A 25,771-nucleotide genomic window follows, 5' to 3' on the forward strand; every position below is an offset into this window, starting at 1 on the left:
CATCCCCCACATGACCCCACCCCTAGCCCGGGACCCCTACACTCGCCCCATCCCATCCTTTCCCACCTTATCTGGGGAGGGCCGGGGAGGATGTCTCTGACCTGGCTGGAGCTGCTCTGCAGGCTGGGCAGCGCAGCCGTAGCCTGCTCCGGCAGGCCACACCAGGTGGTGCGGCCGCAGCATGTTCCAGCGGGCTGGGCCAGGTGGCATGGCTGCAGCGTGCTCCAGTGCCCAGGCGGCATGGCCACAGCCTGCTCTGGGGGTGGGGCAGAGCGGCCTGGCTGCAGCCTGCCAGCCCCAGAGCTGCAGCTGCTTTGGAGGCTGAGGGGGGGGAGCAGCATGGTCAGAAACGGAGAGACTCTGGCCCCACCTCTTCCCTTCTGGCTCTGCTGGCTGTGCTGCCTCTCCTTGCTCCCTCTGTTGGGGGGAGGGGCTGCGTCCCACCTCTCCCTCTCTATACCCATTCATAAGCCGACCCCGTTCATAAGCCGACCCCCATTTCTAGTGCTTCCCTTTTTTACTGAAAATATTCAACTTATGAACGAGTATATACGGTAATTATAATTTATCCATGACCTGTGTACTGTCTATCATAGTGATTATGTAAAAAATGTACTCAATAGACTATGTGAATTAAAATCGTGCAATTATCTGCATACACAGGAGTCCATATAGTCCTCAAAATTCGGTATTCAAAGATGGAGAAAAGCCAGAAAGAAAGACTTCAGAATCTATTTTATAGTGATCCATCCTCAGATTGACAAACATCCTACAAGGGAAGGCACAGATATTTTTTAAATGATGGTATCTATGATGGGGAAGGGAGAAAGCAATCAATATGCTGGCCGAAACCTTGAGAGCTAAGAGTTACCAGGTTCAGACACACGCACTGATCATTGGAGCCTTGGGCGCATGGGACTCCAGTAATGAGAGAGTGCTGAGAGAATGCGGAATCGGTCAATGCTACACTTGGCTGATGCACCAACTCATGGTGTCGGACGTCATCAGGTGGTCAAAGGACATCTACATAGAACACATCACCGGACATCAGCAATACCAGGAGGAATGAGCTGGAGTGCTGGTGAGAACTGCAGTCAGGAAAGTAACTGAAATACTTTCCTCATGGATTGTATTTTGTAAATGGACAACCAATCTAATTCTCAATTACTGAGGGACAATCTTCACTCATTGATATATTTTGCTTTCCACAACCAAATCTCTGTACAACTTTTCATGAGTGATGTACCCGAGTATTCAGATTCTAATATCTAAACTCTATTGTTAAATCTATTTTCCTAAATTTGGGTTATTGCTAATTATGTACTCTATGTATCATTTGACTTTAAAAACAAACTTGTTATTTGTGGATAATTTAAGCACTATACCAAGATGTACAGGCACTCTTTTCTCAACCTATGTTTTATATAATTTTTTTAATATTAACTTTAATAAAATGTTTAAAAGACTCATACATCATTGTTTCAGTGGAAGTTGTATAAAGTGAACTTCAATTAAACAGCTGCATGTTAGCTGACAATGACATCCTGGTTATTCCCGGTAAATCCTGCTAGTCCCCATAGGTGGCACTCTTACACTATCCGCTGCTTAGACACCAATGCTCTTCAAAGGCAAGAATCCTGAAGGCAAGATTTCCTACAAGGCTTATCTGTAACAAACACATTCAGTACCCAATATGGGGACAGAGCAGCAGCAGAGATAACTATCAGCACTTACTTTCCCTCATTTTAAAGCCAGCATATTTCTACCCTCATCAAATGGAACTGTCTGTCCCACAAGCCTGCCAGCTCAGATTTAGAGGGAACAATTCATGAGCTACCTCACTTTTAAGTCCAGCCTAAGATATGCAGTGTTATACACAAGAGACATTGCTAACAAATATTTACATGTGCATTCCAGTGGGAAAAAAGACTTAAAAGGACACCAAATGTAGCATTCATTGTGCAATTGTACCAAAGGCCAGCTTTAAATATGGTAACACAAAGAAGATTACAAGTCTATTGCTTCCACTGCCATGCTATCTATAGCAACTGGAAGAAACTCTTGATACCATAAGCTGATTGGTCACTTGAACCAAATTTTCTGCTGAGTGGCACTCTGTGATTTCGAATGGCCACCATGAATACTGAAACCTCAGATAATTTAACACCCCATTTCAGGGAACCTAGAGACACCGTATACACTTCAGCTCAATTGAATGAGGTTATAAGGAAAATAAGGGTGGTTAGTGCTTTTTTCCTCCAGTGATATACTCCTCCACACAGGATTTTCTCCAAACATACATCAAACAAGGAAAAACAAATGCTGTGAGGGAAGATTTAGGGTAATTTATCAAGATCTGGGAAATAGCTTCCAGATGGACAGAGCTGTTCGGTGCTGGCTGGTGAGAAGGAAGCAAGGTATTGTTATTGAATTAGCATGAATCTCTGGCGGAGAACAGCTTGGTAGAAATAGAGTGCTCTCTTCATATGGTTTACATTTGGACCTGTCAAATTTTACTTTTACTCAAAAACCCACGGTGAAGACGCAGGGTTCTTTTTTACTCATTAAATTTTCCCCAGTTCTCCCTGTACTAGTTACTAGTCAGTATTTTTAAGCTGCCTGCTTTGCTTTAAATGCCACACCTAGCGATGTTCACTCTTTGCTATGCTTGGATGAGAGTTTGGTACTTGCAAGCTCAAAAGCGGTTCTATATCAGGCCAAGTTCACACAGTGAATGTCACCTGAGAATGTGAGTCAGAGAGGGCGAGAGAGAAGAAAAGCTAAACTTTCTATAAGATATTTAAAATAAGTCACCTCAAGGTTTGCTGGTATAGCTCTACATGGATAAGGCACAAAGAGTCCTGTGGCACCTTATAGACTAACAGAAGTAGGACATGCATCTGACGAAGTGGGTATTCACCCACGAAAGCTTATGCTCCAATACTTCTGTTAGTCTGTAAGGTGCCACAGGACTCTTTGTCACTTTTTACAGATCCAGACTAACACAGCTATCCCTCTGATACTCTACATGGATAGTTATACTAGCAAACCCTCCTAGTGTAGCTGCAGCTTTTACCACCAAAAAAACCCTGCATCTACACAAGGGCTTTTGCCAACATAAGACATGTAAAAAACCTCACCTCCCCAACCAACATTATATTACCAATGAAAGTTTGCAGTATACACCTGGCCTGCCTCACACATAGCTACTCCACACCCTGCCAGCACGGCATCGGCAGTGAGTATAATAGACCAGGGAAGACTTAGCCTTCCCCGGCACTGCCGCTGACCTGCTGCCAGACACCTGGGTCACAATGGCCCCCACCTTGCCTGAGGCCCCCACCCCCTGCTGCTGCTGCCTGCCTGGTCTCTTCCACTTCACCCTCTCCCTCTAGAGGTCCCTGCTGCTCACCACGTCCCTCCTCCTCAGGAATGGGGGAGTGAGGAGGGACACAGAGAGCCAGCGGCCAGAGGGAGGAGGATCGGCTGGGCGCTGGGGCCAGCAGCTTGGGGTGGGGGGGGCCTCAGGGGTGGGAGAGACTGGCACTGGGGCTGGCCTGGTGCCCGGGGGACTGGCAGCAGTGGGGGCCAGTGTCTTAGCTGAGGGAGGGCTTTCAGGGCAGGGCCCAGGCCAGCACTGGCAGTGGGAGCTGTGGCTCGGATCGGGGAGAGCCATCAGGGCGGGGGGGCCTGATGGCTTGGCCTGGCGCTGAGGCCGGCCCGGTGCTGGCTGGTGGGGAGGGCAGCGACTTGGCAGGGGGCGGGTGGCTTGGCCTGGTGCTGGGGGGGTGGGGAGGTCTGGGGGGCTGGTGACTCAGCCTGGTGTGGCTGGGGCTAGTGGGCCGGGCTCCTCCGGTTGCAGGGTGTGTGTGTGTGTCCTCGGGGCATCTTCTTTTATGGGGGTGGTTTTTGAGGCTCCTGTGTGCAGGAGGGGAGCAGGGCCATAGGGGGAAGGGGTGGGCCCGGCGGGCTAGCATCCCCAAAGCGGGGGTTCACCCACTGCCCATGCAGTGCGGGTATAAATAGCAGTGTAGATGGTGAGCCACTGCTAAGGGAAGTAAAGTAGATTGCCCTATATGTCTGTAACACAGGGTATGTACTCTATGCTGCTCTCTACATGCCCGAGCAATGCCTGCCATTTTTAGCAGTGTAGTGTCCTCTGTCTCCCTGCTGCAGTGAAAGGCTCTGGCTGGGGGGAGGCAATGGGAAAAGGCTCCGCCAGCTCCCCACTACTGGCATATTTCCACTCTGTCTCCCGTCAGCTGGAGCCTTTCACTGCCATGTGTAGCTTCACACACCAAAGAACATGGACGTAGACTGCCTTTCACTGCAGAATGTAGCTAACTGTACCTTACACGCTGATGCAAGTATAAATAAGGTCATAGAGAGGCTCCAGTGTGATACCACAAGGAAAGATTGGTGTGAAGAGGCCTGTCCAAGGCAGCAAAAGTTCAGCTCAGCTTGTTACATAATTGTTTGTGAAACTCAGCAAAAGCTGGTGACAAATAGGCTGGTACAAACTGGATTGTTTATGTGAAAAGAACTGTGATAAGGGGTCTGCAAGGTTCCTAGTAGAGCTACGGCTTGATATGACGATGAGCTGAAAGATTCTAGAAATGGGAGGAAACGTTTATAGCTGAAATCACCAAAATGTGTTTTGATTGGTTAATGTTAATAGGATGAGGCTGAAGTTTCTTCTTGGACAGATAAGACTGTGTGTTGGGCCCACTTTTCTCCATCAGCAAGGTGGCAAATAAGAGTCACCAACAGAGACAGCAGCAGTATTTTCTATCTTTGCTGTTCTTTTCTGGTCTCTTGTTTGTGAGTGTATTTGTTTTATTTTATCTTCCAGGGAACAGGAGCAGACTTCAACAACAGCAGCAGCTCCAGACTATCTCTAATACCATCCAAAAGACTGTCAAACAAGGGGGTTCCCCTATCAAAACTCTCTAAAGTGAAAGGGAAAGGAAACAAGGGGCGATTGTTAAAAGGAAAGCTTTACTTAATACTTCACGTTTCAAATGCTTTAATTGTTTTCTGTTCTTTTTCTGTATCTTTAATAAAAAGGTTAAAAGATTTGTAACGGTGGTTGTTACGGGGGGGGGGGGGGGGTCACCAGGGATAACACAAAATCCCAGATTACATTGAACTGATTACACAATGTTGTAAGCATGAACAATGATTTCATTAATATTTCATCCCTTGTGGGCCAGACACATCACCGTTTCAACACAACAGGATAAAGCCCATGACTGATGCCACCCGCTTATTAATCTAAAGGGGATGCCCCATTCTTTATACTTGACAGCCCAGTCCCTGACATGTCTGAACATATGATTATTTGCATTATTTAATTTTATATTTTAAACACCATAACTACCTTATATGTCATGCTACCCCTGATAATTCTATTAAGCTCCCAGTTATCTCAGTGGGAGCTGGGAACCTAGAAGAAAGGCAGCATGTAGCCCTATCATTAACAGTGGAAGTTCTACACCGGCACTGAGGAAATGGTATTGCTAAATGACTAGATTTTCCAGTACACTGTACTGGAATTGATAGTAAAGTGTTCTTTGTCTCTCTCTCTCTCTGATACTGCTACATATTCTATTACTAAGGATATGTGTACTTCACATCAATACTATTTCACATTTTCAAATTACTATACAAACATTAACACTCACAACTGAGTTGAATTAGTGTTACTGGACCCAATCACCAGCTCTGTACAAAATGAGTATGAATTAGTGGTTACCATAAAGCAACATCTCCTATATATAAGCACACTTATACAGGTGGTGGTACCTTACACCCACTTTTCCCAGATGTACATGACTACACAAGGTGCAAGACTGAAGAATTAGGCTCATTATCCCAATCTGAAAGAGGAAGACAGTTTACATGACTTCGCCAAGGCCACACAGAGTTAGTGACAGAGTCAGGATCTAATTTAGACCTAACTTCTAGCCTCAGTCTTCTTCCCCCAGGCCTGGCTGCTTCTAGCATGGCTGTTTTGGTGCTGATGTTAAAAATGAAATCAACTTGCCCTTTTACATTCTCACAGTATATAAAGAGTTTAAAGAATACACACATTACATGGAAAAAACATCTGTAGCTGTGTGCAGTTGAAAGGCACACAACCTACTTGAGCAAGGGACGTTTGAGCTTAGTTGCTGTACAATTGACCCCCCTATTGATACAACATTGAGGAAGCCAGCAGAAAGCTGAGAATACTGTGTGACTTTTAAGGTAGTTCAAGTATAGTCATACCTTGAAACCGAATGGACAAGTACATCGATAAAACTCCACTGGATCATTGTTGCATGTCCCATTGTTCTTACATGGACTGGAAAGGCAAGGGTTACACTTGGACACAATGCTGATATCTACTGGTCCTGCAAAAATGAAAGTGTAGAATACAAGTGGAAAATGTGGATTGCAAAATTCATTCTTAGTTAATGCACAAGATACTTACCAGTACCAGGGGCGGCTCTAGCCATTCCACCGCCCCAAGCACGGCGGCACGCTGCAGGGGGCGCTCTGCCGGTCGCTGGTCCCGCGGCTCTGGTGGACCTCCCACAGACGTGCCTGCGGAGGGTCAGCTGGTCCCGCGGTTCCGGTGGACCTCCTGCAGGCACACCTGCGAATGCTCCACTGAACCCACGGGACCAGCGGACCCTCCGCAGGCACGCCTGCCGACCTCCCGGCGACTGGCAGAGCGCCCCCCGTGGCATGCCGCCCCAAGCACGTGCTTGGCGTGCTGGGGCCTGGAGCCGCCCCTGACCAGTACTGACACTGTTTGTTTTTTGCCCCCTGCAGCAACAATAGTATGTGCCATTGATAGCACTTCATGTGATAATGTTTAATCACAAGGGATTAATTCAAATTTGAAATCCTTCAAGTGTTGGACAAATCTTAATGATATCTGGACTCTTGTCTAAAGAGAGAGACACCCAGCCTGCAAAAACGGACTGCACATGTCATAAGATTGGCTTACTATCAAGATTTTTGGAAATTTCCACTTCAATCAATGCTGGAAATCTGTAAGAGCAGCCTCTTACTGCTAATATTTGGCATTTCTAGTTTGTGGATGAGACCAAAAGAGAAAGTGCAGATTCAGCAGCAAAAATTAAAAATGGGTACGAGACAGTTGCACAAAGATTTGTGAAGCTCAAGAAAGGTTCAATTAGAAGTTTAGGAGATGGTTCAATGTTTCACAATCCCTAGTTTTAACATGGTTTATTTCTGACTTAATTCCCTCCTGTTCTTACTGTAGGAAAAGCAATATGCAAAACATAGATATATCTGGGAAATGATGCAACTGTTATTGCCCTGGATAAGCACACCAATCCATATTTAAGCCATTTAATAAACAACCATTCCAAACAGGTAGGGGAGGGTATGACCAAAAGTACCCCTGCACTCACACCTTACATACTATTATAATAATCTCTGTACAAAATATGCCTTGTGAGGCGTCATTTGAAAATCAGTAATTCACTGGTCAATAATATCATGCTGAAATATATGTAGCAACATTACATGTTAAGTTATGAAGTCCCTCTGTAGGAGGTTCATAGCACATGTTTAAAGCCACAGCCCTACCCAGGCAGAAGTATTCTGAACGAAGATTTACCTCAATTTACATATAAGTAGTGAACAGGGTCTTTGAGACAGCAGGGAGAGGAAATGGCAGTAAACAAAGCAAATTGGCATTACAGCAAACAAATATGAGGAGAAAGAACATGAAGCCTCCTTCACCACCAGACTCTATGTCACCTTCTTGACTGTTTGAATAAACTTTGCTTTGAGGGGTAACTCTCAGAAGAATCCATTTCAAAGACTATCCAATTGGACTATAAAAGAAAGGGGGCAGAAAACCCCAAGCTATCTCTCACTCTCTCTTTTGCCCAAGAAGACAAAGGAACCAGATCTTTGACTTTGGGGGCAGATCCTGATCTTAGAATTTGGTCAGCCATGTTGCTGGGAACCTGTGGTAAGAATTTTACCTTGAACTAAGACAAGCTCGTTATGTTCTAGGAAGTGTTTTATCTTTATTTTCATTACCATTTCTGACTTTAATACCTGATACTTGATTTCACTTAAAATCCTATCTTCTTTTGTTAATAAACTTGTTTTATTCTTTAATCTAAACCAGTCCAGTGCTGTGTTTAAACAGAACTCTTTGAAAGCTCCAGTTAAAGTAGTTGACTGTTGAACATTAACCCTTTACAGGGATAATGAGTCATTAATAGCTAAAGTGCCCAGGAGAGGGCTGTGCAGTGCAGAACACACGTTTCAGGGAGTATTCAGTATTGGGAGTGTGTTGAGGCCACCCTGCAGGTAGTAACCCAGGCTGGTGGGAAGCCAGAGTGTGACTGGAGTGTTGCTGACAGGCTGCTGGGGCCAAAGCTACTGGGCCAGGGCTGCAGCTAGACACAGACACTCAGGCTATGACCTGCATGCCCACAGGCTCTTTGTGAGTGGCCCTTGTTGGGAGCTACAACACCAAAGCATTGTGAGGCATCGAGGGAGGCAAGGCAGGCGATGACACAACCCTCATTGGTCTGGATTGCACCCCAGAATGTGACAGAGTGTTTGTGGGTCAGCAGGAACCTGAATACAGCCCATAATAGTGGAATTTGGAGACTCAAGCTGAAAGCCCAGAGCCAGATGAAAATCGTTTTATCCCACAATGAATACCAGCCTCCAGAAACCACTGTAGTCCTCTGTGATTCCCCTATACTCCGCACAGTCATCTGCCTATATTGTCTGGCTTGCTTGCTCCTTGCAGATCCTAACTGCAGTAACTAGCTCCTGTTTGCGGAGGGAGGGAACTGCCTATGTGGGGAAAGGGAGTATTGATGCTGAGGGAGAGGAACAAATGACGGGGTAGTGGAGGGTTTATTGCAAGTGTAGGGAAATGGGGTGGCAATAAAACTTCATATGAGCATATTAAAATACATGAATTTAAGAATCAAAATGGTCTTGTCAATCTTTCTTAAATGTACTGCTTTGTACACAAGAAACACAACACTCGGACATGAGAGAAAGTCAGTAAGTTGTTTTCATACCATTACTTTTGAGCAAGCAAAATCCCTGTTTTAACTCCCTAAGGCACTGAGAAAGGTCTGTGAAAAAATGTAAATGAAAATAGAAACACACGAATAATTGAAACAAACACGGACACTAGACGCCACACACTCAGGCATCTACACCAAACAGAACTTATGGCTTCTTGTGTAAACACAGAATTACCCAAATTTAAAAACAAGTATTTATTTACTGGACCTGAATAGGTTGTCTGCAGGGCAAAGCACTCAAATTGTCAAGGACACTCCATCGGAATAGTTACTGTCTACACTGTCCACCTCTAGAATGGAGTTGGGTACTAAATCAATCAATATTACAGATCTGCTGAGATGTTAATAAAAATAGGTAAATTTGGAAATGTGGAAATAAAACGGACTTTGTAGTCACTAACTTTCAAATATTAATGACTCAAATGGTTTTAAAATGTAAAAATGGTCAAAAGAGGCTAATTTATTTCAAGCAGAGAAGGTCTTAAAGCACTTTATTTCCTTTCTATGAAAATATTTCTTTTAAGTGCAAGGACTTCACAAAAGTACGGGCAATAAGTAATAAATTTTACATGACTTAGGACAGACCAAGCACATGACAGATGGGTGAGGTGGGTTGAAAAGGATTTCATGAAAAGTTGGTAAAATCTGTTGTTTATTGGCTGAGGTCATTTAGTCCACGGTGAATTTTCATCTCTGAGTTACGTCTGAGTGAAAAACATGCTTCATGTTTGAAATACTAACAGACCCTTTCACTGATGGCCCCTTTTGAGCAGTGCAAAATTAACAACCAGGTGAAAAAGCAATGCTGAAGAAATAGGAATTCTTTGCTATTACTGATTGTGTTAGCATTCCATCATAAAATAGTGACAAACACCCTCCTTGTGGCACATCTGCATATGACAAATGTGTCACAACTAAAGAGAAGAAATAAGTGATGAGCAAGACAGAAGAAAACTGACTTTATGGACTTACATCTTAAAAAACTTCAGTAATTCAGTAATTCACTGTCCAGTAATATAAAAATCCATGGTAGGGTTTGCTTCTGACCTAGCAAACCCTAACTGGGATATTGACCTATCAAATCATTATTAATATTTATTATTTACATAGCACCAACAGGCAAAGGGCTTAACAGATATGTACATTGACAAGGACTCTGCTGCAAAGAGCCCTCAATCTAAGAGGCAGATTCTGATGCCCTTACTCACTTGCTTACGCTGCAAGTAGTGTCACTAAAGTTAATAAACTACTAGTAAAGTTAGGTACTATTTAGTTTGAATAAAGGTATTGAACCTGGCCCTAAACAATACATTACCAAGGAAAAGGGCCCACAAAGAAAGGAATATATACAAAAGAAGACTTTTCGTCTCCTTTTCTGTGTTTGTGTGTTTTATATTTAATCCATTCCTGTCCTGCTTTATTTTCACTTTTTTCCTATTTGCCGTAAACTCTAGTTAGATACAACAGCTTGCCTGACTTCAGCAGAAGAGATTAGTCTGAATGGCTGTAGTTATGCCCGTGGGCGTTTTCTCCTTTATGCACTGCTCTTCTGTTGCTTCTCCCAAAAGTGCACGAGAGTAGCTATTTGAGGAAAACAAGGTGGCCCAGGAGGCAATGACACCAGCATGGATTATACTATACACTATATATAGATATATACATACGTGTACACACACACACACACACACACACACACACACACACACACGAACACAGTCTATCTATCCTATGGCATTGATCAAAGCCAATCAGTGAAGGAGCTAATCAGAGCACCAGCACTTAAGTACCCTATTTCTTTGCCCTTGGGGGTTTGATTTATAAACCATGTAGCAAAAATGTTCTCAGTCTAGTACATTCCTTTCTAATAGTGCTGCAGACAAGGAGGACAATTTAATAAAATACAGAGCTGAGTCTGCACTATTTATGCCTCAAGTCCGGTCCTGTTTGCACTGTTCTGAGACAAGGCATGGACATTTGACTTTTAGTCCAAACATGGGTTAAACCACAATTTTGACAAAATACACGTTAATTTACAAAGCCCTGAGAGTCATTCCTCAGCCTTGTCATATTGTGACTGACAGGACTATGGCAATAATGAGGGGAAGGTAGTGGGCTGGAATGAAGAGATTGTTTTTATTAGGATTTAATGGTGGAGCTCCACTGACTTCACTGGGGCTCTGCACAGGTGAAGGACAGAGTTCACACACAAGCAATTGCAGGATCGGGGTGTAAGTGTGCGTATGGGGGGTGACAGATTGCTCTTGTTAAGTTGACAAATCTTGTACATTTGTTTTGAGTGAGGGGGAGGAAGACAGTGGGAGGAATCCAGAAACTGTCCCCATTCTAAGCCAGCACACCAGCTACTCTATTTTTTCCACAGACTGCTGCTCGGCTCACGTGGTGGGCAAGGAGAATGCTTCGAGGAGAATCAGGCAAAGCCATTTCAAAATATGAGAGTTTCAAAAATAAAGAGATAGCTACTTTTTTTGTTGCATCATATTTCAAAAATAGCTTCATCTACAGATGCCACGTTTGTTTTCTTCATTTTTCCTCAGTGAAAGTTAGCACATTGTTGGGTGTTTAGTTAGGAATATTTGTAACTCTCAGCAGTGAAATTATAAACTCAGCAAAGAGCAGAGAGCTCTGATTATGATTTGCTGTCCGAAAGCTATCATCACTTTTAAAATAACTGAATTTGAATGTTCTAGTTATTAAAAATGAAGATGGAAGGTCATTAAAGCCAGCTCCGGTTTGGGAAACAACCTTAACTTTAGCTCTGTGTCAACACCCGTCCTCTATTCAGAAATCAGTTTAATCCCAGCTGCTATACAACCATCCTGCTAAGCCAGTGCCATTATTATAATTTATTATTACATATAAATGTACATGGCACTTCATAGATAAACAACAAGATGATGTCATTTCTCCTTCATTTCCAACCACAGACCCTCTTCTCCATTACTGTAAATAGTAAATACACCTCTTCACACTTCTGTCTTCACATATAGGCTAGCAACCCAAACAAACATTTCACATTCCAACAGTCCTTGACAGCAAAACCCACAAACATATCCTCAGAGTTGATAGGACTTAGGGTTGGAGTTAAAGTTGTTTGTGGTACAAATGTCCTTATCACCACATATTTGCTTTCCACCTGCAACTTCTTTCCCACGGCTTTCAAACTTATTTTTATAACTATAGCATTCTCATTTTTTTCAAAATGTAGAATTACTTACTGAATAAACCTTCTCTTACCTAAGTTTTTTGGGGTCTCGAAATAAATTATTTGATTAATTATCCCTAAAATGACATTCCATACAATAATTTGCAATTATATTATCTGATGTAATGACAGTGTTGCTAACTCATGTGAGATTTGGTGTTTCTCTTAAAGCCCCAACTGCCAGAGTTAAAGTGATTGCATGAGAATATCAGCTTTCACTGTAAACAATGAAGTTTCTAGCCCTTGTTAGTGGAGAAAAGCTTGAAAACATATCCCAAGTGGGCTCCAATAGCTCAGAAACCACAAGGCACAAAAAAAGAGAGTCTTAAATTCGTTTTACTATCTCATGATTGCTGAAGCTGGAGGTTGGCGATATTCTACCAATAAAGCTGTTTACACAAGATAAGCAATGGCACTCAAATGGTTTACAGACCTCAGCCAAAGGGCTTGTTCCTACCTTTGCACTGGAAGTGATGGGTTGGTGTTGTGAGAAGCAGTCTGTCTGCCATGTCCTCTGGCCCACTGCAGCGTGCAATCCCTGGCTCTTTGTACCCTGCCTTCACCCATTCCGAAAGCCAGCGCAGACTGCAGTCACAGTTCAAGGGGTTGGTACCCAGAGCCCTGGTGATGTAAAACAATGAACTTTTTCCTTTGCTGGCAAGCAAAAATAGCGCCCCCTCCCAAATGGCACATTTTACCCATCTCTCCACATTAACTCCAAAGAACTGGAAACCTTGATTCTAAAGAGCTGGAAAGAAAATCCTTTGATATTTAACAGAATTTCAATGTCTGATGTCTCCAAACAGGCCTTAGAAGATGTATTTGGGCAAAAGTCATAATGGTAGAAGTGGGCCATCAGATTTTCATTCTCACCTCACGGCTCCATTTGTGTTCATTTCAAGGCTTTGTCTATACTATGCACCTTTTAGTGACATGGCTGTGCCACTACAGCCGTGTCGCTAAAAGGTGTGCAGTGTACCGCTGTTTCTTGGCAGGAGAGAGCTCTCCCACTGACTAAAAACATCCACCCCCAATGCAGTGGTAGCTTTGTTGGCAGGCAAAGCGCTGGTCACACCAGCACTTTTTGTCAGCAAAACTTTTGTCGTTCGGGGGGGGTGTGTTTTTTTCACGCCCCTGAACAGCAAAAGTTTTATCATTCGGTTTCCAGTGGAGGCAAAACCCAAGTCTCAGTCTCAGGCCTTCTTTCTTCTGCTATCCCTAGAACACTGATCCCATGCCTCTCTGACTGAACAGTCTCTCCCTGGCTCCTTCCTTAAGACTAACCTCTTCCAACAATCCCTTCTCATACTCTTCTTCTCATCATTACTCATCAGAGTTGAATAACTTACTACTGATCATTTATTCAAGAAATTGAGCCCATTTCCACTTGAGCGATATCTACACACACAGTTTCTCTAAATGTATTATTTTAACCTGACAAAATTCAGGTGTTGTTTGTTTGCTTGTTTAAACTCTATGGCCTCAATGATAATATTCCACGTTGAGCTGTCTTGCTTAGTTATCATTTTTAAGACACTTTTTTTTTCTTAATAGAAGTAACCCCATTGCAGGCAGTGGCACTACACTCATGAAGTAGAGTTTGCAATTGCAGGTTAATTGTGAAGACACATTTTCTACATCAGAAACTTTCATCTAAATAAACCAGGACAACAGTTCATGATAGGGTGAGTGAGTGAGTTATTGATGAAAGCAGCAAAGAATCCTGTGGCACCTATAGACTAACAGACGTTTTTGCAGCATGAGCTTTCGTGGGTGAATACCCACTTCTTCGGATGCATCCTTCGGATGCATTCTTCTTGCATCCGAAGAAGTGGGTATTCACCCACGAAAGCTCATGCTGCAAAAACGTCTGTTAGTCTATAGGTGCCACAGGATTCTTTGCTGCTTTTACAGAACCAGACTAACACGGCTACCCCTCTGATACTTGAGTTATTGATGGATATCAGCAAATAATGTAACGGTTCTGTAAATTATTATTTCAATTTTTAAGTGCGTCTGCTCAGGGGCGGCTCTATGTATTTTGCCGCCCCAAGCATGACAGTCAGGTGGCTTTCGGCGGCGTGCCTGCGGGAGGTCCGCCAGTCCCGCGCCTTCGGCGTACCTGCCGCCGAAGCCACAGGACCGGCGGACCTCCCGCAGGCAAGCCACCGAAGGCAGCCTGACTGCCGCCCTCACGGCGACCGGCAGTCCGCCCCCCGCAGCTTGCCGCCCCAGGCAAGTGCTTGCTGCGCTGGTGCCTGGAGCCGCCCCTGCATCAGCTTTAGTCATGCTCATGCCCATTTTTGTTTGCTTAACGCAAACACTCAAGGGATTAAGTTTTACTAGCAAAAGTTAGCAGGAGGTGACTTTCAAAGTCACACGCACAAATTTTTGCAGAAACTAAGCTTTAATTTTGAACATCTAGGTATTCTTGGGGAAATGCTTATGTGCTGAGCCAATCAGGGACCGCAAGAACACCAGGTGAGCTGTCTGATCAAAACAAAGAATTTGAATTGGACTTAAGCACAAACCTGAGAACTCTTCCTGGAAAGGGCTATTTCCTGCATTAGGGTCTAAAGTTGTAAAATGTATTAATGAAAGACCTCTCTCTCTCTCTTTTTTTTTTAAACCAAGTTTTGGTTTGTATTTTTAAAACTGTAGAGATGGGTAATATCAGGCATGTGAGTTACATTTCTATTTTTCAAACTGCTATGAAAATGCATCAAAAGTAAGTAGCAGATTTCCTGTTCAATAATGAAAGTGAAATATGATCTAAATCTGCTAAAAGTAACTTTTTTAATTCAAATCTTATATATTTTTATGTGAGATATTCAGGCAACAAGCTGAAAGAAGAAATAGCATCTCCACATGAGAGAGAGAACCAGTCTCTTGAACATTTTCTAAATGGATGTCTGTTCTTCTTTGGCTTAATTTTTAATAAAAATATATATAGAGTATTTATTGCTTTTTCTTTTTTTTAAAAAGAGGGACTGGATAGCCCTCATAGACCATGCATTAATGAGGGTTTCACAAAACTCTGGAATTGCACTAGTTTTTTGAAACATGACATTGCTTTCATTCCAGCCAGCAAACAGTTCCAATTAAGTTTGTGTGTGGTAGTCTGGTGATGTGAACTGCACACATGAGGAAACTGGGACTAGCTTGAGACACTCAAACCTACTTTAAGGATGTAATCCAAGTCACACTTTAATAAAGGTTCCCAGACTTGGATGGTTAGTGAACTAACCCACTGTGCCTTAGAGGCTGCTATATTTGAGAGTGTTAGTTATTTATGGATTGCTGCCAACTATATTTAAACATCATTGTTGGAGTTTGGAGACCAGGGTTCTGTTTCCAACTCTCTCATTGATTCATTGTGTGACCCTGGGCAAGTCACTTAAACTTCTGTGTCTCAGATTTGTAATTTTTTTAAAACAAGGAGCTCAACCAAATATATTTCCCCTTGGCCTGGGATAAATCCCATGTAGCAGAGATGCATATACTTGCAACCACAAGATGGGAGAATCTATTGGTTTGTTTTCCCATTTAATCAGAACTGTTTTCTCATAACCAAGGAAGGAACCAGCACTCCCAGGGAAACAAATTTATGTTAAGCTGCACTTTGCTGGACATATTTCTATTTTGCTCCTGGAAAAAACAAGAAGATAAACCAAACCAACAACCTAGAATTATAGTGTGTTCAGCTTGGCAAACTTGTAGAGTGGTTCAGGTCTTGTGCTAAGCTAAACCAGTGGCTCTTAACCTTTCCAGACTACTGTACCCCTTTCAGGAGTCTGATTTGTCTTGTGTACCCTAAATTTCATCTCACTTAAAAACTACTCGCTTCCAAAACCAGACCTAAAAATAAAAAAGTGTCACAACACACTGTTACTGAAAACTGCTGACTTTCTCATTTTTATCATATAACTAAATTGTAAAATAAATCAATTGGAATATAAAAATTGTTCTTACATTTCTGTGTATAGTGTGTGTGTGTATATATATATATATCTACCCCCACACACATATATCAGCATAAACAAGCCTTTGCATGAAATTTTAGTTTGTACTGACTTCACTAATGCTTGTTATGTAGCCTGTTGTAAAACTAGACAAATATCTAGATGAGCTGATGTACCCTCTGAGACCTCTGCACACCTGCCATACCCCTGGCTGAGAACCACTATGCAAGGGTACACTCCCCTCAGATATTTTTTTTAAATACTAGTTGTTTAGGACAATCTGATCCAAACCAAAGGCAAAAAACTGTTTCTTTAGAAAGAGGCTGGGGATAGGTCATTTCTGGCCGGTAGGATTTAGGGATAATTCGACCAGAGGCAAAAACAATGAGGAGTCCGGTGGCACCTTAAAGACTAACAAATTTATTTGGGCATAAGCTTTCGTCGGTAAGGGAAATCACCCCAACTCATCCTTCAATTTGCTACCAGAGTTTTAATAAGAGGCTTTCCCGTGAGTTGCTGGGAGTCCCATCCAAAAAACACTGTGTGACTTGCATCCGACGAAGTGGGTATTCACCCACGAAAGCTCATGCTCCAAAACATCTGTTAGTCTATAAGGTGCCACAGGATTCTTTGCTGATTTTACTGTGTGAAATGTGAAATAAATGCAACCTATTTTTCCATTTCAATGAGGCTGCAGCACAAACAAAATAAATGCATTGATGTTGGAGGTAAGACCCAAACAGATGAACAGATGCAATGACATCAAGCCAGGCCATGGAGCCCATGTGCCTCACAATTAGGAGCAGGAGGAAAGAAAGAAAACAAAATCCTGTAAAGACTGGGGTTTTCAAAGAAGCCTAACAGTGGAAGGTGCTCAACTCCCATTGACATTTAGCGGGAATTGTTTGTCCAACTCTCTTAAGCTCCTGGAAATCCTGGCAAAAACGTGAGCACTTGACCAAAGGCAGTTTAAAAATAATCAGCTTTGACGAAATGCACATTAGAAGTCTATGGAGTTACTTTTTTGAAAGCAATGAAGGGTTTTAGCCATGCAACTCTCTTACTTTAATACGTGACTAAAACACTGTAAACTGATCTGGGCATTTACAGGCATCAAAAATCTACAGAAATTTTGACTTGGAAGGAATTATCACACGAATGATGCAAATTGCTTTTTGAATTTTAGCTTTACCCCATGAATCAGACTACAAATCATTTTTTAAAATAATGTTTTGAACTCAAGCTTCTTTTGGATAAAAACGTTCAGACAGGATATTAAGAAAGGAAACCCCACTAAATTTGTTGATACATTTCTATGGGAGTGACTAATGAAACAGCCCTAGACAGACTCAACTGTAGAGTTCATGGGTTCAATCCTAGCCAGGGCTCATTCATCAAAATTAAATGTGTACAGCAGCAATGCCTGAAAACCCCCAAATCCAGCCCCTTTTGTAGCTCCATTGCTTACAATGGAAAAACTCCAGGGATGACCTTTTGACCCCATCTGCAATGAGTTGGCCCACTTGTGCAAGGCTAAACAAAACCCTACATTTCAAAGTTCATCTAGAAATTACAGTTAAACATTTAGCACTGGACAAACCCCAATACACACAAGGTGAGAAGGAAATCACAAAACGAACACTGAAACATACAGGTTAATCAATCTCTCTAATGTAGCTTGAAGATGAAGCTGCTATATAAATGCTAGGAATAATTTTGTTCAATAAGCTGTATAAATTAAGAAGTGTATTTTTTACTTTCCACTAATTTTTATGTACCACGGCATGCTTGTTTCCACTCACTTCTCCTTTTATTTCTTTGGTCAATACAGCAAAACAATTCCTGGAGGTTAATCATCTCGTACTGCTATGAAACACGAAGGGTCTTTGCAATGAAGGGCAGATTTTTTTCCTCTCAGATTTACGTATTCCTCATTGAAGGGCAATTAAAATAACTATAGATGAGATGAACTAGAGATAGAGAGCATTGTGGAGGGTATAGTTTATTTTTATAAGTATCTAACATGAGCTTGAGTAAACAAGAGACGAATCAACAGGGACATGAATCTGAGCTGTTTATGTAAAGAATATACGGATCTCAGACATATTTTTAATAATGTGTTCTTTACCATGCTTTTGATAAACTATCTGGGAGAAGCCCTCACCAGAGAGTGGTACCTGGTAGTCCACTGCGTCAGGTAGTTTTGGATGTGGATAGCATGCACAGGCACTGAATGAATGCATGGGAGATCTCAAGCTTGCTTTGTCAACTTTAAGGCTGCTCTTACCCTAGCAAATTTAGAGCCTTTTTTAAAGCACTAGTATAGGAACTAGTGTAGACAAAGCTCAGACATTTTTATCATGGTGTCAGAAAAACACTAAGTTTGCTTGTGAAGACACAGCCTCAGCTGGAGAATATTCAGGATCCTTACACTGGCACAGATTCTGTACTAAAAGAGTATGTGTGTATTCCATAGATAAACCATCCTGTCTTGATGGAGCTAAATATATATACACACACCTTTCAAAAATCTACTTTAAAAGAATGTTACGTTTGCAAAGCAATTTTGGTGAAAATCTTTCCCTGTGTTTTGAGCAGCTTTGGAAAGTAGATTAGAGTAGGCTAGATCTGAGTTTTTAAATTTCCAATTTCAAACCATATTACAGCTGCAGCTGTTGCAAAAGGCTTTGACCAAAAAAGTGAAACATTTCGTCTATACTAGAGAACTGTACCTTTGCAATTTACAGTGGTCCATTTGAGCCATCACAACTTGTAACAACGCTGTGTGTCCACACTAACCGTTTTGGCTAGGCTAACCCTGTTCAACATCTTAACACTCAGCATCTCCTCCAATGCATTTTAAGTTCCACAATTTACTATGGATTCACACTGTTGGCAAAGAAAGTATCTGTCACATGTACAATTTTATTCACTCACAAGATATATGCAAGTGAAGCATGGCACTTTTTTGTTCCGTTTATTTGAAAATGCCACAGCTACAGACTCTCTCAGAGATATGTGAATCCCAGAGAGATCTATCTCAGTGTTCATAAAATACATTATTTTAAATTGCTTACAGCTTTATTGGTGAACTCAACTTCTTCAATTGTGTCAAAGACACTGGCCCTCCTAGAGTTACGGAAGGCAAATGTTTCTTTAAAGAAACAGCCGAGAACAATTGCACGGTAGACTTTAATTGTTCACTGAGAAAATTATACCCTAGACAGGTCTTAATTATTTTATGGATCCTACTTATTACCATTCATTTACGCTTTGTGTACTTTACACTGTCAGCAGCACATACTTATAAACAGAGGGGCTACATTGACTGTGCTGGGCCAAAGGGGATTTTATGACTCTCTAGGGTGAACAGTTTACCTAGGAAAACTGTGCCTGCACTTAGTTTAATGTAAACGCCGAAGAAAACCCAAACAAATGGCACATGACACGTTTATCATTTCAGTTCTAAAAATGCCCTTAGATGCCAGCTTCCCCTGTTTGGAAGGCATTTCCAAGTAGAGACAAAGGAATTTGGTACAATGACCCTGAAGTCATCCCCGGACAATGTCTAAAATGAATTTACTATACTATGAACACAGCATAGAATACAAATATCTGTTATACACAAAATGTAATTAAACATTTTATCTAGTACAGGCTAAAGTTTGAGGCTTGGATTTGAAGCTGAATTAGGGTTAAAGCTCAGGTTCAAATTCATGTAAAATTGTGTTGAAATCCCTTTAATTGTTCACACAAGATTTTGTCCCAAATAGTAACATTTAGTACGTATCACTATCCCTTATTTTGAAAGGGGAAACTGAGGCATGACACTGTTAAGTGACTTCTCCCACAGAAACCTTGAAGCTGGGACTAGGACCCAGGTCTAGAACTGAGAAAACAATGAAAGTTTTGGTTCATTGGTAGTTCTGGAGGGAAAAAAAGTCAATTTATTGGTTGTTGTTTCGGGTCCAACAAAACATCATTTCAAGTTGGAACTTAATTAAAAAATAAAATAAAATTGAAGGAAATTTTGAAACAAAACAAATTTGCAAAATGTTTCTGCATATGCATTTTAAATATTGCCCAGGTCTCCTGACTGCCAGGATATACCAGTCTGATGCCTTATTCATTGGACTATGCTACCTCCCATCCTGAGGAATGGACATTTCAAGAAATCTGTTTTTGCAAGCTATTTGAACACCCAAGTCACAACTGGATCTGAACTCTGGATCTGGCCTGAAACCAAATCATAGGAGTATGTCTGGAGCCTCACAAATCAAAAGTGAAAGATGACTGATTAAAGTTTACCAATGTTGGTCCATTTCTAGGTGAGTGACTGGTCGAAGGCCATTAAGGAAGGAAGAAAGTGATGGAAAAACTAAAACAGACATTTGGATTTTCTTCTCACTTGGAAAGAGCAAATATATTTCATGTGTATGGATAGTGTGTCATTTTTAGAACATATTTTATATGCATGTGTGGAGTGAAATACACAAAAAGTTCACTTTCATTATTAGTATATGTGAATGATTAGTTCATGTACAAAATACAGTAAGTAAAACATGAGACATTTATTATGCACAGAATCCACATATAAGTTACTTAATGTTCTTGGTGGGTGGCTTCCTGTCTCATGCTCAGGCTTCTGGACCATCATGCTCTCTAAATTTCACATGCAAAGTGCTAGATGACTTTTATGCACAAATGCCATAAAAGAGGAAATGGTCATATTATTCCTTCAACTGTTTTTCCTAAGAAATTTTTTTGAGACTAAATAACAACCAGTCCAGGCATTTATTTAATTTAATTTGAACAGGTAATGTCTGAATAAAGACAGTAAAATGCAGAGAGAAAATGGGCACAACTCAGAATAGTTTAGAAACTAGATTAGCAGCACAACCTACATTGTGTTAGTAAAATAACACAGTCAGAAACATTAATTCAGAGCATGGGTACTTACAGATGTGAAAGGGACACAAGGTCATTAAAAGAACCTTCGGGAACACTGGAAATATCATTACCATGAAGAGTCCTAGAGCAGGGAAAGAACAGTAAGACGTTAGAAACACTGTATTATCATGCTCCACCCCAAAATCTGAACAAATAGTTAGTTCTGGAACCAATATTTAACTGTCCCCACTGCAGAAACCCTACTAGCTTCATAACCCACCAGAGTCAGTGCTTTGTTATTTGTACTTTTACACAAAGATTTAATAAATAATGTTATCTGCAGTTAAAAATGTTAATCATTAATTTTTAATGTAAAAGGTGTTTTTTTTTTGTTTTTGTTTTTTTTAAAAAGAATCAATATCATTTACAGGGCCACCCAGAGGATTCAGGGGGCCTGGGGCAAAGCAATTTCAGGGGCCCCTTCCATAAAAAAGAAGTTGGAATACTGTGGAATACTATATTCTCGTGGGGGCCCCTGCAGGGCCTGGGGGAAATTGCCCCACTTGCTCGCCCCTTTGGGCGGCCCTGATCATTTAAGCACATTTTCTTTCAAACAGAAAAATAGGAAAGCATCTTTTCCTCCCTGCCACAGACACCCTTACTGCTGCACAGAGTCCCATTAGCTGAAAATACAAAGAAATCAAAGGAAAAGAGGGAATGTGAAAGATTAAATTAAACATGGACTACAATGGAACTCCAGGAGTGAGTGAGGGTCCACATGTATAGATATATTTGCAGGATCAGGGCCTACATTCCTACATCAGTAGCAGAGTATATACCAATAGGCAGTGACAGGCAAAATACTTGGAAATCAGTTCTTTGAAGAGCCTGTCCACCCTGGACAAGGAAAGCAGCCCCTTCCTAGTATGACCAGAGTATAAGCACAGTCTTTCCTAGAAGGGTTCTAAATGTTTCTCAGACCATTTGAAAAAGGTATTTTATTCCCCACCTCTTCCAAGAAGTGTATTATTTCTATTTATATGGATGTCTGGAAGAATTTTTCTGATAATTTGTGGAACACACTATTTGAAAGGTGCTACAATAAAGGTAAGTCCTTATTCTAAATATATACAGTTTGTATTGCAATAGTAATCAAACACCACAATCTGGATTGAGGGATCATAATGCCATACAAACAAACAAAAATGTACTTCTTGCACCAAAGAGCTTACAATCAAATTGAAAGAGCTGGCCCAAAAAGTGAGTGCATCAGGCTATGGGAAGGAATATAAGAACAGACATACTGGGTCAGAACAAAGGTCCATCTAGCCCAGTATCCTGTCTTCTAACAGTGGCTGTGCCAGATGCTTCAGAGGGAATGAACAGAACAGCACAAATTAATGAGTGATCCATCTCGTCGAGTCCCAGCTTCCACCAGTCAGAGGTTTAGGGATACCCAACACATGTGGTTGTATCCCTGACCATCTTGATTAATAGCAATTGATGGACCTATCCTCCATGAACTTATCTAATTCTTTTTAGAACCCAGTTATACTTTTGGCCTTCACAACATCCCCCAGCAACAATTTTCACCGGTTGACTGTGTGCTGTGTGAAGAAATACTTCCTTATGTTTGTTTTAAACCTGCTGCCTATTAATTTCATTGGGTGACACTTGGTTCTTGTATTATGTGAAGGAGTAAATAACACTTTGCTATTCATTTTCTCCACACCATTCATGATTTGATAGACCTCTATCATATCCCACCCATAGTCATCTCTTTTCTAAGCTGAACAGTCCCTGTCTTTTAAAACGCTTCTCATATGGAAGCTGTGCCATACCCCTAATAATTTTTGTTGTCCGTCTCTGTATTTTTTCCAATTCTAATATAACTTTTTTGAGATGGGGTGACCAGAACTGCACACAGTATTCAAAGTGTGGGCATATCATGGATTTATATAGTGGCATTCCCAATGCACACCCATTGGAGCTGAGGCCAAACTGACCAATGAATGACACGCACCTCCCTGAACCAGTGAGAATTTGGGCTTTAGGTTTTATTGGTCCTTCACAAGCCATGGACTATGCTACATGTTCATCTACTGGCACACTACTTTTTCACATATATTCAGATACAGAGATTCTCAAAAGTAGTCAAAGCAGAAATGGAGGGAGAACACACCAGATCTTGTAAATCTCCCTCATGGTGTACATGGACAAGGAGCAGCTTTAGTTCCTGCCTTGTTACGTTGCCGAGATTTGCAACAGAGGTCATCCATGTATGGAGGTGTAGATTTCCTGGACATGCACTCTCTGCTGCTTTGGGTACCAGTACCCCGAAAGCCTTGTTTTCTCACTGCTCTGACCCTGAAGCACCGTATTAAGTGTTTGACCCATCAAGAATAACTTGTGGCACTGACAACTTGAGCTGAATCTCCAAGCAATCCACCTCAGCTGGAAGTAGGAGCAGTCCAACGAACAGGGGACACTTATTAACAAAACTAAAAACGAGCAACTCACTGGGCATTAGATGGCAGCCTTTACACAGGAAATATTGTTACTGGTATAGGGACTGCAAGATTGGGCCTGTTCATGAAGTGCTCAAAAGCCAGAAGTGAATATAATGCCCTTGAACTAATTACCATTAAAATGAGCTCACTACTATGTTACATTTCTGATCTCTGCCATTACTTTTTTGTATGCCACAAATGGGGGATACCTAATTCGCAGGCAACGGTGCAGTGGGAATGGAGTATTTACACTGATTTCCTGGGTTGTCTTAAGCCTCCTTATTTAGTAAATATTTAAATGAAAGCTGAGTTCAGCTTGTAAAAGCCTAATCCCATGAGGGGCTCAACACCCACATAAAGCCTGGATGCAAGGGCTCCCACAGCAACCAATCCATGTTGAGGGTGCTCAGACGTCACTGGAGATCATAAGCACCCTGTATTGTGTGTCTGTATATTTTAGGTTACATTTGACCCAAACAAGTCTTTAAATATTTTGCCAGACATACACACACATTAGTTCTGTTCATATAAAAAATTAATGAAAACTAAATTAGATGTCTAACCATGACCAGGACACTTACATTTCAATTTGTGCAGCTTCCAATCAACTAAACAATCCTGCATAAACTGGATATAAAAGCAAAGTGGTCCAGAGGAAGAGCACCTGTTGGGAGTTTTACCAGCACACAGTATGCTATATTGATGGGAATGTACCTTTCCCACAGTGTATGTTTTTCTATATTTACATGCACCCAACTACAGTTTACATTTCACTATATATCAATGACCCTTCTGGGCAGCAGTTCTGAACATGTAAAACCGGTGGAACATTTTGTAACTCATTTCATGACTGGGTCGTCACGTTATTGCAAAAGTCATGCTAATGACTGAGGCCTGGATTCTGCAAACACTTACGTTGGGGCTTAACAGTAAACATGAGTGGTCCCATTCATGTCAATGGGGACTGCTCATGCGCCTAAAGTAGTGCATGTGCATAAGCACTTGCAAGATGGGTTCCGAAAGAAGGATAACAAAATATATATATGAGCGAGAGAGACAGAGAAGCTGAGCAGCACAGCCAGAGAGAGAGAGAGAGAGAGAGAGAGAGAGAGATGACACGAAACATGTAATTAAATTATCCATTCATGGGTATTCTGATTTTCAGATATGTATATTCTATTTGTTGTTAACAGAATAAACATAAAGAAAGCAGAAGGATTTGGAAAGATACTGAATCACGCATGGAAGAGGCCAGTTACCTTCAGAGGCAAGCACAGCTCAAGATGGTGAAATATCGCATATACTTTAAAAAACAACAACCAGCAACAACCCTGAAAAGGTGGAAATTGTTTTGCTGATGTTTTCTCTTTTAAATTCTCCTGAGAACACAGCTAATACATGACAATAACAGATTGCACACTGTCACTCGGAAGCACTTTCTCCCCTCTGGAGAATTGATTTTTAATAACAACATAGATGACATGTGGCAAGAGTTGTAGCTGACACCAGAGTTTTGTAGACCATAATAAATCAAATCAATCTGGAGGTTTCCAAATGTATAGAGCACAGACAGAGACTCCCTTTTGGGCTTCATTTCACTAATGTTGTTTTGTGCAGGACTGAGAGGGCTCAGTGTTATCTCCCTTGAAGCAGGAGGTTCTTCTAAGATTTGATTAGCAGTTCTTCAAAGAAAGCCAAGAGCCAGCATTTGAATTTTTAAATGCCACCCTTTGTTTGTGTTGCAGTCCAGGCATGACCTGTAGAAACTGAAATTAAATTATGACTCGGCTACTAAAACCCCTGGAGTGACCAACAACTGGGAATGGAGACATAGTTAGGAGTGCATGCCCAGTGGGAAGAATGACTTTAAGAATTTGCCATATAACAGCACCCACAGCCACCAGGAACCTCTCTGAGCCCTAATAATTACATTTAGCTTTTCTATATAACCTTCTATGAAGGATCTCACAGCACTTCGCAAATACTTAGGGCATTTTTTGAGATGCTGCAAACCCACAATTCCAGAAAAGTCAATAGCATCTGCAGATGAACAGCAACTCTGAAATCCAGACCCAAATTAATTAGGCCTCACAACATCAGTGA

At 41.6% G+C, this 25,771-nt stretch overlaps 1 protein-coding gene across 7 annotated transcripts in view; it reads right to left on the reverse strand.

Moving 5' to 3' along the window:
* Window positions 1-25,771, reverse strand: part of SLIT3 (slit guidance ligand 3) — a 781,907-nt gene that overhangs the window by 98,185 nt on the left and 657,951 nt on the right. For all 7 annotated transcript variants that reach the window (XM_039485327.1, XM_039485326.1, XM_039485332.1 and 4 more), the window contains 3 exons: window positions 21,229-21,300; window positions 12,764-12,927; window positions 6,271-6,395 (listed from right to left, as the gene is read on the reverse strand). In XM_039485327.1, coding sequence (XP_039341261.1) covers window positions 6,271-6,395; window positions 12,764-12,927; window positions 21,229-21,300 — 361 coding nt within the window. The remainder of the gene's footprint in view (window positions 1-6,270; window positions 6,396-12,763; window positions 12,928-21,228; window positions 21,301-25,771) is intronic.

Source organism: Mauremys reevesii, linkage group 8 (assembly GCF_016161935.1).
Source record: "Mauremys reevesii isolate NIE-2019 linkage group 8, ASM1616193v1, whole genome shotgun sequence".
NCBI lineage: Eukaryota > Metazoa > Chordata > Testudines > Geoemydidae > Mauremys > Mauremys reevesii.